Source organism: Anolis carolinensis, unplaced genomic scaffold (assembly GCF_035594765.1).
Source record: "Anolis carolinensis isolate JA03-04 unplaced genomic scaffold, rAnoCar3.1.pri scaffold_7, whole genome shotgun sequence".
Classification (NCBI taxonomy): domain Eukaryota; kingdom Metazoa; phylum Chordata; class Lepidosauria; order Squamata; family Dactyloidae; genus Anolis; species Anolis carolinensis.
The window spans coordinates 21,621,927-21,641,212 of record NW_026943818.1 but is presented as its reverse complement, the minus strand read 5'-3'; the positions used below and the strand labels follow the sequence as shown (position 1 = coordinate 21,641,212).

General features: G+C 42.8%; 2 protein-coding genes across 4 annotated transcripts in view; both read right to left on the bottom strand.

Moving 5' to 3' along the window:
• Nucleotides 1-5,153, bottom strand: part of dhrs13 (dehydrogenase/reductase 13) — a 17,527-nt gene extending 12,374 nt beyond the window's left edge. Inside the window, exon 1 of the mRNA XM_062959532.1 lies at nt 4,521-5,153. Coding sequence (XP_062815602.1) covers nt 4,521-4,653 — 133 coding nt within the window. The 5' untranslated portion in view covers nt 4,654-5,153. The remainder of the gene's footprint in view (nt 1-4,520) is intronic.
• Nucleotides 1-19,286, bottom strand: part of LOC100561341 (dehydrogenase/reductase SDR family member 13) — a 21,836-nt gene extending 2,550 nt beyond the window's left edge. The window contains exons 1-6 of one of the 3 annotated variants that reach the window (XM_062959531.1): nt 15,942-19,286; nt 15,674-15,792; nt 15,240-15,363; nt 11,066-11,377; nt 7,335-7,600; nt 6,808-7,155 (exon numbers count right to left, since the gene is read on the bottom strand). In XM_062959531.1, the coding sequence (XP_062815601.1) occupies nt 7,338-7,600; nt 11,066-11,377; nt 15,240-15,363; nt 15,674-15,792; nt 15,942-16,077 (954 nt within the window). In that variant the 5' untranslated portion in view covers nt 16,078-19,286 and the 3' untranslated portion in view covers nt 6,808-7,155; nt 7,335-7,337. The other 2 variants (XM_062959530.1, XM_008124254.3) reach the window with 2 other exon arrangements.

The window sequence follows — 19,286 nt, the reverse complement described above, 5'->3', positions numbered from 1 at the left end:
GAGGAAGCAAAGACCACCAGCATTGAAGCCATGCTCCTATGCCATCAACATTGTCCGAATGCCCAAAGATCACCGTCACCCAAAGCAGTTACTCTACTCCGAACTCAAGAACGGGAAACGTAATGTTGGTGGGCAGGAAAAGAGATTGAAAGATGGGCTCAAAGCCAACCTTAAAAACTGTGGCATAGACACTGAGAACTGGGAAGCCCTTGAGTGCTCCAATTGGAGGTCAGCTGTGACCAGCAGTGCTGCGGAGTTCGAAGAGGCACGAACGGAGGGCTTAAGGGAGAAACGTGCCAAGAGGAAGGAGCGTCAAGCCAACCCCGACCGGGACCACCTTGCGTCTGGAAACCGATGTCCTCACTGCGGGAGAATATGGGGGTCAAGAATCGGTCTCTTCAGCCACCTAAGAACACACACCCAAGATGGAAGACAATCGTCCTCGAGCTACAAGGGATCGGCTAAGTAAGTAAGTACCCCGCCACGGGCTGGCCTTGAACTCATGACCTCTTGGTCAGAGTGATTTATTGCAGCTGGCTGCTGACCAGCCTGCGCCACAGTCTGGCTCTCTGCAGCTTGTCCTCCCTGCAATGTTGGCTCCCAGACAGTGCCAAGACCCCCTGAATCTGAAATGACCTGACTGGCTAAAACTAACAAAGAGCTGTTCAACAGTGGAACTCTCATTTGAAAGAGAATTGGATAAAAATGTTCCACAGATGGTATACTACACCGAAACAATTAGCTAAAATGTATAAAACAATTTCTGATAAGTGCTGGAAATGTAAAGAACAAGTTGGCTCCTTCTATCCCATGTGGTGGACTTGCAAAGAAGCAACAAAGTTTTGGATGAAGATTCATGAAGAATCACAAAAGGTTTTAAAAAGAACATTTATAAGAAAACCAGAGTATTATCTATTAGGATTTACAGATTTAGACTTACAATTGACGGAACAAGAAGATAAACTTTTTACTTATATTACAACTTCCGCTAGAATTGTTTTCGCTAGAGAATGGAAACGGGAATCAGCCCCACCAATTGAGGAGTGGGTGGAGAAGATCAGAGAAATAAAAGGATATGGACAAATTGACTTTTTTGTTGAAGAAAAATACAGGCAAGATAAGGAAAAGAACGAATTGGGACGATCTTCAGGACTATCTAGATCAGGGGTCCCCAAACTTTTTAAGCCGAGGGCCGGCCCACAATCCTTCAGACTGTTGAGGGACCGGATTAGCATTTGGAAAAAACAAAAACAAACAAATTCTGATGCACACTGCACATGTCTTATTTGTAGTGCAAAAACAACAACAACAACAACAAGAACAATGAAAGAACAATACAATATTTAAAAACAAAAACAATTTTAACTCAACATACATTTATCAGGATTTCAATGGAGAGTATGGTCCTGCTTCTGGCCAATGAGATAGTCAAGTTAATTAGGATTGTTGTTGTTGTTGTTGTTGTGTGCCTTCAAGTCATTTCAGACTTTGGGCGAGCCTAAGTCTAAAATGTATTTATGTATTATTTATTTATTTACTGCATTTATTTACTACATTTGTATCACACCCTTCTCACCCCAAAGGGGACTCAGAGTGGCTTACAAATTATATGTACATAGAATATATTATATTATTAGCATAGCACAATATTAGCATTATATATTACTATATTGAACTATACCACTATACTGTAATATTATTAGTAATATTATATGTAATATAGAATATATAATTAATGTACATACAATATATTATATTATTAGCATAGCACAATATTAGCATTATATATTACTATATTGAACTATACCACTATACTGTAATATTATTAGTAATATTATATGTAATATAGAATATATAATTAATGTACATACAATATATTATATTATTAGCATAGCACAATATTAGCATTATATATTACTATATTGAACTATACCACTATACTGTAATATTATATGTAATATAGAATATAAAATTAATATTATTATATGGTATTATTATTAGTGTTATATTGGATTACATTATAATACTATTATCAATATTATATGTATATACAATATATCTATATATATAAAAGAGTGATGGCATCACGGCGACCCACAAAACAACAAAACTACAGGTCCCCCAACCTCGAAATTTGACAACATAACCCATCATCCACGCCTCTAGGTTGATACAACAGAAAGAAAAGAAAAATAAAGTCCTAATTAGAGAGAGAGGAATAATTGCTTTTATCCAATTGCTGCCAGTTAGAAGGCTAAGCTCCTCCAACTTGGTCTTCTAGCAACCCAATAAAAAATAATAAAAAAACACTAAAATAATTAAAAATACTAAAAAATTAATACAATAAAATACTATAACATAAAATAACTTAAAAAATACAAGAAAATAATAAAATATTATACATAAAAAGATAACTTACAATAAAATTAATAAAAAAATACAAATGTCATAAAAATTACACAACAATTTTTAACCAATACCACCACCACTTTGCCACAGCAATGCGTGGCCGGGCACAGCTAGTTATATTATAAAACTGAGGGCGGGGGCCTTAGTTTGGGGACCCCTGATCTAGATAATTTGAGAAAATGAAGATTACGGGAGACAATTTTGCTATTTTTTTTTCCTTAGCAAGAAAAAATATTATTGAATAATAAGAAAATATTATCCGAGAAGATGGAATGGAAGTCATTTTTGTTTTTTTTTGTGTGTGTGTGGGAATATTTTTGTAGATTGTAGACTTTTACCTTTCTCTCTTTTTCCCTACTTTTCTATACCTTGGTTGTTCTCACTCTTTCGGTGTAATATAAAAAATTTAATAAGGCCACCGACCTTAAAGAAAATTGGATTAAAACAATTCACAGGTGGTACCTGACGCCTAAAAAAATTGCCACAATGTACAAAAATACAGATAATAAATGTTGGAGATGTAGAGAACAGGTTGGGTCATATATCCACATGTGGTGGAGCTGTAAAAAAGTTTAAAAGTTCTGGTCAACAATTAATTTGGAATGTAAGCCGGACCATTACCTACTAGGTTTATATAATACTAGCTGTGCCCGGCCACGCGTTGCTGTGGCGAAGTCTGGTGGTATGGGAAATAAAGTATTTAGGAATTGGTGGTAGTTAAGGTAAAGGGTAAAGGTGCCGGCCTGTTTATGTTGGATAAGTGAGACTCTACTGTATATTTATAATCTTATATTATCTGCTTAGAACTGGATTATATGAGGCCCCTTCTCCACAGCTGGATAAAATGCACACTGAAGTGGATTATATGGCAGCGTGGAGTCAAGATAACGCAGTTCAAAGCAGATAATATAAGATTATAAATGGGTTATATAGCTGTGTGGAAGGGCCTTGAGTCTACACTGCCATATAATCCAGTTCAAATCTGATAATCTGTATTTTATAGGTAGTGTGGAAGAAGCCTAAGTGAGGCCTAACTCTGCCTGGCCCCTGGACTGGGTGGGTTGCTAGGAGACCAAGTGGGCGGAGCTTAGCCTTCTAACTGGCAGCAATTGGATAAAAACAATTATTTCTTTCCCTCTAATTAGGACTTTATTTTTCTTTTCTTTTTGTTGTATCAACCCAGAGGCATGGATGAGGGGTTGTGCTGTCAATTTTCGAGGTTGTGGGGTGTTGAGTTTTGTTGTTTTGTCCGCTGCTGTGATTCCATCACTCTTTTATATATATATATAGATTTATGAAAAAGAGAATAAAGTAGAAGCCAAAAATAAGGAGAATTTAGACAAAATCTATACTTACTTAATAACGGCAGCGAGATTGGTAATTGCCAAACATTGGAAACACCCAGAAACACCTACTAGAGAGATGTGGCTAGACAAAGTAATGGACATCAAGAATATGGATAAGCTAACTTTTTTGATTAAAAAAAATACAGGAGGAATAATGAAAGAAACGGACTGGACATACTTTGAAGAATACGTAGAAGAAGAGTTAAGAAGATGAATCAAGCAGGAAGACTAACAGAAGATAGTAGAGTGGAAGTCTTGGAGGCTTTTAAGCAGAGGCTGGATGGCCATCTGTCGGGGGTGCTTTGAATGCGATTTCCTGCTTCTTAGCAGGGGGTTGGACTAGATGGCCCATGTGGTCTCTTCCAACTCTACTATTCTATGATTCTATGATTCTAAGTCCAGCCCATCCCCTCCCCCCACCCCAATTGGGGCTCCCCTCCTACCCCCAATCCCTATTTCTTCCCCTGGACTGATCCCCCCTCACGCCACCATCCCCTTTCCCCTCCCCAACACCCGTCCTATAACCCTTCATCTTCCCTCTCTCCATTCCCTTAGGAGATAATTGTTAAATAAAATTCTACAATAAAAAATTATTTTTTAAAAAATTAATAAATTAAAAAACAACAGTGGAACTCTCTGGCTCGGAGTCTGGCGGAGGCTTTGAAACAGAGGCCAGCTGTTGGGAGTGCTTGAATTGTGCTTTTCCTGCCTCGATGGCCCTTGAATTTCTTCCAACTTCACCTCCCTCCTGTCCCAGGATCTCACCGGTGAGGATGACCGTCTTGCCCTGGAGAAGAGTCTCGTTCCTGCAGCGGCTCCCTTTGAGAAAGTTGTGGTAGACCAAGGCATAGAGGCCCAGGCCTAGTCCCAGGCCCAGCAAGGCGTCTGCCGCTGCCATCTCCACTGGGATGTCTGGGGATACTGGGCAGGTTGGCTCCTTCCTTCTTCCTTCCTTCCTGGGTCCCGCTTCGGCTGACACTCCTCCTCTTCCCTCCTCCTTCAGTCTCCTCCTCTCTTTAACTATTGCCTCTCCTTTGCAATTCAGACTTGGGCCGGAGGAGGATCTAAGCAGATCCAGGCGGACTGGAGGTGGCAGCACTGCGCTGGATCCTGGAAAAAGAGTGTCAAGTCTCCCAGGAAGGAGCAACCACAAAGCTCCCCAAAAAGCAAGGAACAAAAACAACTAAATTGTCATAGGCGATCATTAGGCCCCATGAATCTGATTGTCTTCCAAGGGTAGAGTCTTGGCAATGGGAAACACCGATGGGGCATTCAGACAACAGAATATTCAGTCATGGTTGATGGCTACGATCATAGAATCATAGAATAGTAGAGTTGGAAGAGACCACATGGGCCATCCAGTCCAACCCCCTGCTAAGAAGCAGGAAATCGCATTCAAAGCACCCCCGACAGATGGCCATCCAGCCTCTGCTTAAAAGCCTCCAAGGAAGGAACCTCCACCACGGCCCCGGGGAGAGAGTTCCACTGCCGAACAGCCTTTCTCACAGTGAGGAAGTTCTTCCTGATGTTCAGGTGGAATCTCCTTCCTTTCCTGTAGTTTGAAGCCCTTGTTCCCTTGTGTCCTAGTCTGCAGGGCAGCAGAAAACAAGCTTGCTCCCTCTTCCTTATGACTTCCCCTCACGTATTTGTACATGGCTATCATGTCTCCTCTCAGCCTTCTCTTCTGCAGGCTAAACATGCCCAGCTCTTTAAGCCGCTCCTCATAGGGCTTGTTCTCCAGACCCTTAATCATTTTAGTCGCCCTCCTCTGGATGCTTTCCAGCTTGTCAACATCTCCCTTCAACTGTGGTGCCCAAAATTGGACACAGTGGGATTCCAGGTGTGGTCTGACCAAGGCAGAATAGAATAAGGGGGAGCAGGACTTCCCTGGATCTAGACGCTATTCCCCTATTGATGAGGCCAGAATCCCATTGGCTTTTTTAGCAGCCGCATCACATTGTTGGCTCATGTTTAACTTGTTCCCCACGAGGACTCCAAGGTCTTTTTCGCACACACTGCTGTCAAGCCAGGCATCGTCCCCCATTCTGTATCTTTGATTTCCATTTTTTCTGCCGAAGTGAAGTCTCTTGCATTTGTCCCTGTTGAACTTCATTTTGTTAGTTTTGGCCCATCTCTCTAGTCTGTCAAGATCGTTTTGAATTCTGCTCCTGTCTTCTGGAGTGTTAGCTATCCCTCCCAGTTTGGTGTCGTCTGCAAACTTGATGATCGTGCCTTCTAACCCTTCGTCTAAGTCGTTAATAAAGATCCTGAACAGAACCGGGCCCAGGACGGAGCCCTGCTTGTGGCACTCCACTTGTCACTTCTTTCCATGATGAAGACGACGCATTGGTGAGAATCACCCTTTGGGTTCGTTCGCTTAGCCAATTACAGATCCACCGAACCGTAGTTTTGTCTAGCCCACATTTTACTAGTTTATTTGCCAGAAGGTCGTGGGGGACTTTGTCGAAGGCCTTACTGAAATCCAGGTAGGCTACATCCACAGCATTCCCTGTATTGACCCAACTCGTAACTCTATCGAAAAAAGAGATCAGATTAGTCTGGCATGACTTGTTTTTGGTAAATCCGTGTTGACTATTAGCAATGACCGCATTTGTTTCTAAGTGTTCGCAGACCACTTCCTTAATGATCTTTTCCAGAATTTTGCCTGGTATTGATGTGAGGCTGACCGGACGGTAATTGTTTGGGTTGTTCTTTTTTCCCTTCTTGAAGATAGGGACCACATTCGCCCTCCTCCAATCTGCTGGGACTTCTCCTGTTCTCCAAGAACTCTCGAAGATAATTGCCAGTGGTTCTGAAATAACTTCCGCTAATTCCTTCAATACTCTTGGATGTAGCTGGTCTGGCCCTGGGGACTTGAATTCGTTTAGAGAGGCCAAGTGTTCCTGGACAACTTGTTTCCCATTCAAAGCTTAATTTATAATAATATATAATAATATTTTGTATATACATATAATATTGATATTATAATGTATTATGATATAATACTGATAATAAGACAATTTAATAATATTAGTTATATATTATATATTAAATGTAATATTACTAATAATATTACAATGTAATGATATAGTACAATATAGTAATTTAATGCTAGTATTGTACTATGCCAATAATATAATGTATTGTATGTGAATGTAATTTGTAAGCCGCTCTGAGTCCCCTTTGGGGTGAGAAGGGCGGCATATAAATGTAAATAAATAAAGAGGAAAGAACACTTTCAAACCAGGAACAGATTTTTTTAAAAAAGTTGTTAGGTAGTATAATACTCACAAGAACTAAAGACTATTATTAAGTTACTGGCCTTTTAGTGGGAGCCAAAGGCATAGAGGGTTCCTTCCATGGATCCCTCCAAAGACGAGAATGTCTGGAACAAAGATATCTGGAACAAAGGGAAAAAAGCAAGTACCACAGCCATTTTTATTACTTAGTGAAAGCTCTTTCAAAGATAAACAAATATATTTTTATGATGAGTACAAATTGGGGAGTCTTGTTTGTGTTTGTCTGTGTGAGGTTCCCGTCTTCCAGTTGTGCTGTGGGTTAAGAAGACGAGAACCTCACCGTCTAAGGGGAGAGTCCCACCAGCCTCTCGCTGAATTCCCAGAGCTTTGTGGCCAAAGCGTCATCCCGCCCAAGAGGACCGGTGTCAGCTCGCCGGCAGTTGTCAAAATAGCTCCCGCTGAGCGACTCGAGGCCTGGCTCCGTGGCACAGTAGATGGAGGTCTGGGCCCCGTTGTTGGCGTCTCGGAAGAAGAGCCAGGTGAAGACTAGGTAGGGATACTGCACCCAGGCGGGAGAATAGCGCAGGGCGTTGGTGTGGACAGCCCCTGAAGGGAACAACAACAGAGAATGACGCCTGTCCGTCAGTCCCACCGACAAGCGAGCATTACGTGACATGACTGTCCCCACTTCCTCCCCAAGAGACACTCCAGCTAGAGCAACATGTGCGGCAGAAGAGAGATTGTGGGCAACCATTGCAGAGAGCACTCCCGTCTGGCTTCTGTCTGGTGGTCAGTTAGCAAGGCAAAGAGGAGCACAGGGAAGAAACCACTTATGCTCCCAGATTGTAGCCAGCTCCCAAAAACGGTCTTGGAAATCCAAGTATTCACACAAAACAGCACAATTGGCACCCCCAAAACTCCATCTCAGACTCATCCCTGGCACAGAAATTGTGGTTTCTGTTCCTCCATTTATGGAAAGAGTTCCAGATTTCTTCTGCGTCATGCTTCTTGAAGTCAATAAGAACTCTCTCACACTACACAGTTATCGCACTATAGGTGTACCTACACTGTAGGATTAATGCAGTTTGACACAATTTTAGCTGCTATGGCTCACAGGAGTTGTAGTTTTCCAAGGTCTTTAACCTTCTCTACCAAAGAAAACCAGTACCTCACCAAGCTACAAATCTTAGGATTCCATGGCATTGAGTTGTGGTAGTGACAAAGTACATTAGTTCTACAGTATAGATGTACTCTATGATTCCACTAACTGCTATGGCTCCATCCTATGGAATCCTGGGATTTGCAATTTAGAGAGGGACATTGAGAATTCACAAACAAGAGAGTGTCTCTTCTCGATCACAGCCCTAGCAAGGCGGCAAAAATAGATTGTATTTGATGATCTGGCGCATCTAGAACCAATGTCGCATTTAGAACCAAGTTTAGATACATGGGCAGCATTTTTGCAAGAGAAGGTGATTTGGTCACCATCTATCTATATATATAAAAGAGTGATGGCATCAGGGCAGCGGACAAAAAACAACAAAACTACAGGCCCCCCCAACCTCGAAATTTGACAACACAACCCATCATTCACGGCTCTAGGTTGATACAACAAAAAGAAAAGAAAAATAAAGTCCTAATTACAGGGAGAGGAATAATAGTTTTTATCCAATTGCTGCCAGTTTGAAGGCTAAGCTCCGCCCACTTGGTCTCCTAGCAACCTCCTCAGCCCAGGGGACAGGCACAGTTAGGCCTCACTTAGGCCTCTTCCACAGATTATCGGATTTTAACTGGATTATATGGCAGTGTAGACTCAAGGCCCTTCCACACAGCTATATAACCCATTTATAATCTTATAAATTCCAAATTCCAAATTTATTTAATGCTTAGACCATAGGTCTTTCGCATGCAAGACAAACAAACAAATACACAAAAGCCAGATCATCAAATACAATATAAAACATGCCATTAAAACCCTATATAATCATTAAAACATTAAAATGCTGCAAATATCAATGTCCACACAGCTATATAACCCATTTAGAATCTTATATTATCTGCTTTGAACTGGATTATCTTGACTCCACACTGTCATATAATCCACTTTAGTGTGCATACTAAACATAAAGACAACCATACAACAGACATTCAATACCACCACTACCTCAACAATTTCTCACCAACATCACCAGACAATACCACAGCAACGCGTGGCCGGGCACAGCTAGTTCCATTTTAAAGCAGGTAAACACCAAGTGGCTGTAAATGTGGGAGTGTCATCCAAAGTAAAAAAAAAAAAAGCCAGAAATTCAGAGTGAGTGACAGAAAGGAGGGAGTTGCTAGGGAGATTATGAGTCCAAAGTTGGGTCAAGGGGAAGAGTTGCACGAAGCCGAGGAGGAATTGGATCAGTGACTTGTCTGAACCGACTCCCAGCCAGTAGTACAGTAGAGTCTCACTAATCCAAGCTAAACGGGCCGGCAGAAGCTTGGATAAGCGAATATCTTGGATTATAAGGACTGATCAAGGAAAGGCCTATTAAACATCAAATTAGGTTATGATTTTACAAATTAAGCACCAAAACTTCATGTTATACAACAAATTGGACAGAAAAAGTAGTTCAATACGCAGTAATGTTATGTTGTAATTACGGTATTTACGAATTTAGCACCAAAATATCACGATATATTGGAAACATTGACTACAAAAATGGCTTGGATTATCCAGAGTAGGGGTCCCCAAACTTTTAAAACAGGGGGCCAGTTCACGATCCTTCATACTGCTGGAGGGCCGGACTATAGCTGGCCACTGAGCAATAACAACAACAACAACAACAAAAAAGAGGGTTGGAAGAGACCTTTTGGGCCATTGAGTCCAATCCCCTTCTACCTTTGTGCACTGAAAGCACAAGCAAAGCACCCCTGACAGATGGCCACCCAGCCTCAATGTTAATAATAATAATAATAATAATAATAATAATAATAATAATAATAATAATAATAAAAAGAGGGTTGGAAGAGACCCTTTGGGCCATTTAGTCCAACCCCCTTCAGCCTTTGTGCACTAAACACACAAGCAAAGCACCCCTGACAGATGGCCACCCAGCCTCAATGTTAATAATAATAATAATAATAATAATAATAATAATAATAAAAAGAGGGTTGGAAGAGACCCCTTGAGCCATTTAGTCCAATCCCCTTCTACCTTTGTGCACCAAAAGCACTGGCAAAGCATCCCTGACAGATGGCCACCCAGCCTCAATGTTAATAATAATAATAATAATAATAATAATAATAATAATAATAATAATAAAAAGAGGGTTGGAAGAGACCCCTTGGGCCATTTAGTCCAATCCCCTTCTGCCTTTGTGCACCAAAAGCACAAACAAAGCACCCCTGACAGATGGCCACCCATCCTCAATGATAATAATAATAATAATAATAATAATAATAATAATAATAATAATAATAATAAGGGTTGTAAGAGAAGAAGAGACCCCTTGGGTCATTTAGCCCAACCCCTTTCTGCCCTTGTGCCGTGGGGGCGGGATAAATGGCTTCGATGGGCCGCATCCGGCCCCCGGGCCTTAGTTTGGGGACCCCTGATCCAGAGGCTTGGACAAGCGAGGCTTGGATTAGTGAGACTCTACTGTAAATGAGTACAGCTGGCCTTGTTAAGTGGCACGGCTTAATGCTCTACAAACAAGAGAGTGACCCGGCTCTCTCTCTGTGTGCAAGGTTGTGGCTGGGGCTGACCCCAAGCAAGTCACTCAACACTCATCCCCAGAGAAAGGCAAAATCAAGCCCTTCTCAGAAGAAACCACGCCAGGAAAAAAACCTGTCATAAACACATCATGGAAACTGGAAAATATTTGAAGCATCTTACCACCATCCCGTTTCCGCTTGCAAAGATCTCAGCCAGGGATTGCTAACCGAGCTGTGTCTGTCGGCTATTTAGATGTTCTTTTCAACAACTGGAAGTGACCAACCAGGACTATGGAGTGACAAAGTGATATTTCCAAATCCAATCACACAGATCTCAGAGAGCCACTCTCGCTCCCGACGCCCACCAACCTGGATGAACGGCGTAAAACGTCACGCCGGTCCCTTCCAGCCTCTTGGCCAGCTCTCGGACGTGCAAGACGTTGGCCAGTTTGCTGTTGCAGTACGACTGGAAGGCGTTGAGGTATCCCTCCACTGGTTTGTGGACCTTTTGGAAGTCGATGGTCCCTCTGCGATGGACGTCAGAGGAAACGATCACCACGCGGCTGGGAGAGCATTGCTGGATGCGGTCCAGGAGGAGGTGAGTCAGAAGGAAGTGGCCCAAGTGGTTCACCTGGAAGGTCACGTCGAAGCCGTCCTCGGATTTGCCTTTGCAGATCACAGCTATCGGGGAGAAACGCCATATAAGAGAGCCATGGATCATAACCACTCAAAGAATTACGTCTAATCCAAGTCCCAGCATCATCAACGTTCATCATGATTGATATTACTGTTGTATTAACTCTTGTTTTATTGCCTTACTAGCTGTGCCCGGCCACGCGTTGCTGTGGCGTTGTCTGGTTGTGTTGGTGAGAACTTGTTGAGGTAGTGGTGGTATTGAATGTCTGTTGTATGGTTGTCTTTATGTTTAGTATGCATTTGCTTGTTTGTGTCCTGTGAAAGTGGTGAGGGTAGAGGGGGTCTATGTCCCTGTGTAGTATTGTATAGTATTTATATGTTGTCCATGTGTTGTGAATGCTTGGATTGTGTCCTGTTGCATAGTAGAAAGGGTTGGGTTGGATGGCCCTTAGGGGTCTCTCCAAACTCTTGTGCCTGTCCCCTGGGCTGAGTGCGTTGCTAGGAGACCAAGTGGGCGGAGCTTAGCCCTCTAACTGGCAGCAATTGGATAAAAACAATTATTTAAACATAATTAAATAATTATGTCCCTGTGTAGTATTGTACACGTTGTCCATGTGTTGTGAATGCTTAGATTGTGTCCTGCTGCATAGTAGAAAGGGTTGGTCTGGATGGCCCTTAGGGGTCTCTCCAAACTCTTGGGATTCTATGCTTCTATTATTATTATTATCATCATCATCATCATCATCATCATCATCATCATTATTATGTAGAGGCTGGATGGCCATCTGTCAGGAGTGCTTGGATTGTGTCCTGCATGGCAGAATTGGGTTGGGCTGGATGGCCTTTAGGGGTGTCTTCTAACTGTCTGATGCTATGATTCGATGTGTCTACACTGCCATATAATCCAGTGCAAATTAGATAATCTGTGGAAGAGGCCTAAGTGAGGCCTAACTGTGCCTGTCCTGGGTTGCTAGGAGACCAAGTGGGCGGAACTTAGCCTTGTAACTGGCAGCAATTGGATAAAAACAATTATTCCTCTCTCTCTCTCTAATTAGGACTTTAGTTTTCTTTACTTTTTGTTGTATCAACCTAGAGCCGTGGATGATGGGTTGTGTTGTCAAATTTGGAGGTTGGGGGGCTTGTTGTTTTGTCCGCTGCCCTAATGCCGTCACTCTTTTATATATATAGATTGTGTTTTATCTTTTGTCTATTGTGTAATGTATTTATGCTGTTGTTTTTATAAACTATGCTGACCGGGCTTGGCCCCATGTGAGCCGCCCCGAGTCCCTGTGGATTTGAACCTGGGACCATTTGGTCCGCAAGTTCAGCAGCTCAGTGCTTTAACCACTTCGCTACCAGGGCTCTATTTATTTTATTTTATTTACAGCATTTATATTCCGCCCTTCTTTCTCACCCCGAAGGGGACTCAGGGCGGATCACATTACACATATAGGCAAACATTTAATGCCTTTTAACATAGAACAAAGACAAACAAACATAGGCTCCGAGCGGGCCTCGAACTCAGAGTGATTCATTGCAGTGATTCATTGCAGCTGCTCTCCAGCCTGCGCCACAGCCCGAGCCTGAGCTCTACTGTATTATTATATCTCTGAGAACCAGAAATGGGTCTGTTGGAGCAGTCTATCAGACAGGAAAAAGAATCTAAGTCCCCAAATGCACCAGATCCCGCCTAAATATGGTTAGCTTTGGTTAGTATTTGGATGGGAGACAACCAATGAATCCAAGGTGACTCTTTCAGAAGAAGGAACTAGCAAAACCATCTATGGTTTTAATAGAGTCACCATAACTGGACAGGCAAATGGAAGGCACGCCGGGAAGGTCTCAGGCCAAGTCCCACTGGGGTGTTTCATTTTCCAGAATCTTCTCTGTAACCCATTTATATAGGGGCTCTCATATACCAGAGGATAAGTGAGACTCTACTGTATTATTATATCTCTGAGAACCAGAAATGGGTCTGTTGGAGCAGTCTATCAGACAGGAAAAGAGATCTAAGTCTCCAAAGGCACTAGATCCCGCCTAAGTATGGTTAGCTTTGGTTGGTACTTGAATGGGAGACAACCAATGAATCTGAGGTGACTCTACTTCAGGGGAAGGAACTGGCAAAACCCATTTATATAGGGGTTCTCACATACCAGAGGGTAATTGAGGTTTTATGGCTGGCATCTGTTCTTTGTCAGCGCTTGCTCTGTGTCCGGAGATGTCAAAGATCGGAGATCATGACAGTCCCCAAAGACACCAGATCCCACCTAAATATGGTTAGCTTTGGTTGGTACTTGGATGGGAGACAACCAATAAATCCAAGGTGACTCTACTTCAGAGGAAGGAACTAGCAAAACCATCTATGGGGTGTTCCTTTTCCCTATGGTTTTAATAGAGTCACCATAACTGGACAGGCAAATGGAAGGCACGCCGGGAAGGTCTCAGGCCAAGTCCCACTGGGGTGTTTCCTTTTCCAGAATCTTCTCTGTAACCCATTTATATAGGGGCTCTCACATACCAGAGGGTAATTGAGGTTTTATAGCTGGCCCGTTTTATGGCTGGCATCTGATCTTTGTCAGCGCTTGCTCTGTGTCCGGAGATGTCAAAGATCGGAGATCATGACAGTCCCCAAAGACACCAGATCCCACCTAAGTATGGTTAGCTTTGGTTGGTACTTGGATGGGAGACAACCAATGAATCCAAGGTGACTCTTTCAGAAGAAGGAACTAGCAAAACCATCTATGGGGTGTTCCTTTTCCCTATGGTTTTAATAGAGTCACCATAACTGGACAGGCAAATGGAAGGCACGCCGGGAAGGTCTCAGGCCAAGTCCCACTGGGGTGTTTCCTTTTCCAGAATCTTCTCTGTAACCCATTTATATAGGGGCTCTCACATACCAGAGGGTAATTGAGGTTTTATAGCTGGCCCGTTTTATGGCTGGCATCTGATCTTTGTCAGCGCTTGCTCTGTGTCCGGAGATGTCAAAGATCGGAGATCATGACAGTCCCCAAAGACACCAGATCCCACCTAAGTATGGTTAGCTTTGGTTGGTACTTGGATGGGAGACAACCAATAAATCCAAGGTGACTCTACTTCAGAGGAAGGAACTAGCAAAACCATCTATGGGGTGTTCCTTTTCCCTATGGTTTTAATAGAGTCACCATAACTGGACAGGCAAATGGAAGGCACGCCGGGAAGGTCTCAGGCCAAGTCCCACTGGGGTGTTTTGTTTTCCAGAATCTTCTCTGTAACCCATTTATATAGGGGCTCTCACATACCAGAGGGTAATTGAGGTTTTATAGCTGGCCCGTTTTATGGCTGGCATCTGATCTTTGTCAGCGCTTGCTCTGTGTCCGGAGATGTCAAAGATCGGAGATCATGACAGTCCCCAAAGACACCAGATCCCACCTAAGTATGGTTAGCTTTGGTTGGTACTTGGATGGGAGACAACCAATAAATCCAAGGTGACTCTACTTCAGAGGAAGGAACTAGCAAAACCATCTATGGGGTGTTCCTTTTCCCTATGGTTTTAATAGAGTCACCATAACTGGACAGGCAAATGGAAGGCACGCCGGGAAGGTCTCAGGCCAAGTCCCACTGGGGTGTTTCCTTTTCCAGAATCTTCTCTGTAACCCATTTATATAGGGTCTCTCACATACCAGAGGGTAATAATAATAATAATAATAATAATAATAATAATAATAATAATAATAATAATAATAATTTATTCTTGTACCCCGCCCCATCTCCCCGAAGGGACTCGGGGCGGCTCACATGGGGCCTTGCCCAACATCACAATATAAAATCAAAACAAAAACACAAATTTACAACAATAAATCAACAATAGTCACCATAACTGGACAGGCAAATGGAAGGTATGCTGGGAAGCTCTGGGTTCGGCTCTGACCTGCGTTGTTAATGAGGATGTCCAGCTTGAGCTCCGACTGCAAGAAGGCCTCCGCAAAAGCTCGGACTGAACGCAGGCTGCCCAAGTCCAGGCTCATGAAGATGACTTCGTTGTTCCCGCTTTCCTGTGGAGAAACACGGAAAGCCACAGGAAGTTAGTTAGTTATCAAATGGAGTTGATTCAGTTTCTCTGAGGAACGATAACAGAGTAGAGATGACGGGCAAAAGTTGCCTCTACTTCCAAGTGTTTTGAACCTCCACAATTCCTAACATGTTAAAGATCCAGCAGAGGCTGGATGGCCATCTGTCGGGGGTGCTTTGAATGCGATTTCCTGCTTCTTGGCAGGGGGTTGGACTGGATGGCCCATGAGGTCTCTTCCAACTCTACTATTCTATGATTCTATGATACCACTCGGCGCATAAATGCTTCCTCACCTTCCGGATCTCGCTGACGGCAGATTCCCCGAGCTTCCTGTTACGGCTTGCCACAATGACCCTGGCTCCTCTGCGGGCCAGATCCAGCGCCGTGGCCTTCCCAATCCCACTGTTCCCACCTACGAAAGTGAGCCAAGAACCAAGTAGTAACCACAGCCCTTGAAGTTGGAGGGATGCCAATGTCATAGGCTTGGAAGGTGTTTAGCGGGCCCTGCACCCTCCTTAGTTTCCCTCCCTCTGCCCCCAAAATGCCCCTGAACCTGCTGACCGGTGAGGAGAACGGTCTTGCCCCGGAGGCTGGTCTTGTTCCGGCACTCCTTCCCTTTGATGAACGTCCGGTAGAACAAGGTGTAGAGGCCCAGCAACAGCCCCAAAGCCAGCAACACTTGTCCGGACGACTCCATCCCACCCTTTTCTGCAAGATTGTGCCGCTCACCGAGAGAGAGCAAGCTTGTACAGGTGGCCCCACCCCTCCTCCCCGCTTCCAGTCTCCTCCTCCGACTCTATTTGTGGGCGAATCCCGTTTCCTCCTAATCCAAAGGTCGGATTGGAGGATCTAATAGCAGGTGTCAGGTCCCAATGGACGGGAGCTGGATCCGGAAAAGCAGATGGTTAACAGGAGTTGACTAAGGAGAGCTCCGTCGGCCTCAGGACACAAGTCAGAAGGCTTTGGGATTAGATGTGTGAAAGCTTTTGCATTTCAAATCAAAACAGGATCATGCTTTTTCATCAGACTGTTAAGAAGTCAAACAGATTCCTATACACACTGCACATACCTAATTTATAGTGCACGAAAGAACAACATAGTACAGTAGAGTCTCACTTATCCAAGCCTCGCTTATCCAAGCCATTTTTGTAGTCAATGTTTTCAATATATCATGATATGTTGGTGCTAAATTCGTAAATACAGTATAGTAGAGTCTCACTTATCCAAGCCTCGCTTATCCAAGCCATTTTTGTAGTCAATGTTTTCAATATATCATGATATGTTGGTGCTAAATTCGTAAATACAGTATAGTAGAGTCTCACTTATCCAAGCCATTTTTGTAGTCAATGTTTTCAATATATCATGATATTTTGGTGCTAAATTCATAAATACAGTACAGTAGAGTCTCACTTATCCAAGCCTCGCTTATCCAAGCCATTTTTGTAGTCAATGTTTTCAATATATCATGATATGTTGGTGCTAAATTCGTAAATACAGTATAGTAGAGTCTCACTTATCCAAGCCTCTGGATAATCCAAGCCATTTTTGTAGTCAATGTTTTCAATATGATATTTTGGTGCTAAATTCGTAAATACAGTAGAGTCTCACTTATCCAAGCCTCGCTTATCCAAGCTTCTGGATTCTCCAAGCCATTTTTGTAGTCAATGTTTTCAATATATCATGATATTTTGGTGCTAAATTCATAAATACAGTAATTACAACATAACATTACTGCATATTGAACTACCTTTTCTGTCAAATTTGTTGTCTAACATGATGTTTTGGTGCTTAATTTGTAAAATCATAACCCAATAGGCTTTTCCTTAATCCCTCCTTATTATCCAAGATATTCGCTTATCCAAGCTTCTGCTGGCCCGTTTATCTTGGATAAGTGAGACTCTATTTCAAACGAGGAACGGTTTGAAACGACATAAACTGGCCAGCATTTCAGTGAGAAATGTGGGTCTGCTTTTGACTGATAAGATAGTCAATTTAATTTGGATTGTTGTTGTCTGTCTTGGGGTGATCTTAAGTTAAAAGTTTAGCCCAGGCGTCCTGGTCAAATCTGAACTGCAGGCCTTTAGTTTACGGACCCATGGTCTAAAGGAAACAATACCGTGGACTCCATGGAGTCGTTTTCTTAGGCACTAAAGTACAAGCTTTCCTCCAGATTTCTGTCTTTGACTCTGTTCCAATGTACGCTATTGTAGGGTCTATAAGCCAGAAAATAGTAAACTATTGCCTATGTAGCTTTGCCTGTGCATATGCCCCTCCCTTCCTGTGAGCTGGTGCCTTTCTCCAGAATGTTCCAAGACCAAAAGTTAGCTTGAAATCAACAAGTGAGGTCACAGGTATCACTTATGCCAAAGTGGGGGTGGAAGGTGGGGAAGATCCTCAACCATTGGTCAATTTTAGATAAGCTGAGATACAAAATCCTTTGTTGCGACGGCCATTTGCATACGGTAGTACGGATTTTTGGCTTGAAATCAACAAGTGAGGTCACAGGTATCACTTATGCCAAGTAAGTGTGGAAGGTGGGGAAGATCCTCAGCCATTGGTCAATTTTAGATAAGCTGAGATACAAAATCCTTTGTTGCGACGGCCATTTGCATACGGTAGTACGGATTTTTGGCTTGAAATCAACAAGTGAGGTCACAGGTATCACTTATGCCAAAGTGGGGGTGGAAGGTGGGGAAGATCCTCAGCCATTGGTCAATTTGAGATAAGCTGAGATATAAAATCCTTTGTTGCGACATAGTTGCGACGGTAGTACGGACCAACTAGAGTGGGTACCTATGGCTGTTTTGCCTTATCATCAGCTGTGATGACAATAAAAGGCTTGTTTTATTGCTCTCCTGGAATTCTCTCCTTTACTATTACAACTTTACAACACTATTAGGGAAGCGAGGCTTTAATCAACACTTTGTGGAATTGCAAGGACTGGGCAAGACAGATATGTGGGGGTGGAAGGTGAGGAAAGTGGGGGTGGAAGGTGAGGAAGATCCTCAGCCATTGGTCAATTTTAGATAAGCTGAGATATAAAAATGCAAGATGCTCACCTGGTCTTTCAATCCCAAGAGAAGGGAAGGATCTCTACAACACGTAGTAGACTCATCTGGATCAAATAGATGGCATGATACACTAACAGGTTACTCGTCCCATGGCATGTTATCCCGTGATGTGAACAAAGGAAGAGGCGTCCTCTCGGTTCTTTGCAGCATGAGACAATGAAGTCTACAAATCCTGAAGCTTTGCTCCACGTCTGGTTTCTTCTCGCTCCCATTTGCAACAGCCCATTGCAAACCAGAACTACAGGGAAGACCGCTATATTCTCAACAATATATAACCCACGCTCTCAGAAGCTTACCTTTTGTTGGATCTCAACCACATCCTACACAGGTTTATAGTCCTCATCAAGAACACAGATAGGCAAATGAGATAGTTGGCAGCGTGTCATGATCTCCGATCTTTGACATCTCCGGACACAGAGCAAGTGCTGACAAAGAACAGATGCCAGCCATAAAACTTCAATTACCCTCTGGTATGTGAGAGCCCCTATATAAATGGGCTACAGAGAAGATTCTGCTATTCTGTACAATAAAAACCTGTTGGAATCTACCAGTGTGTATCTTGGTGCCTTCTTCTGTGGAAGACTTACCCACAACTGGAAGAAGAGAACCTCAGCTATTGGCTATTTTGTCTGCTTGTCTCTATTCACTCATCCTACTTCTGATACGTCTTAGGAAGACACCTATTTTGATTCAAGTCTCAATTTTGTTCCTCCTGTGAGCATGGAGAGAGAGAAGATGTCTCCAGATAGATACTTAAGATAGGTAGACCCCTTACTTTCCTATATAGAAATGTAGTTCTTTCAATAATAATAATAATAATAATAATAATAATAAT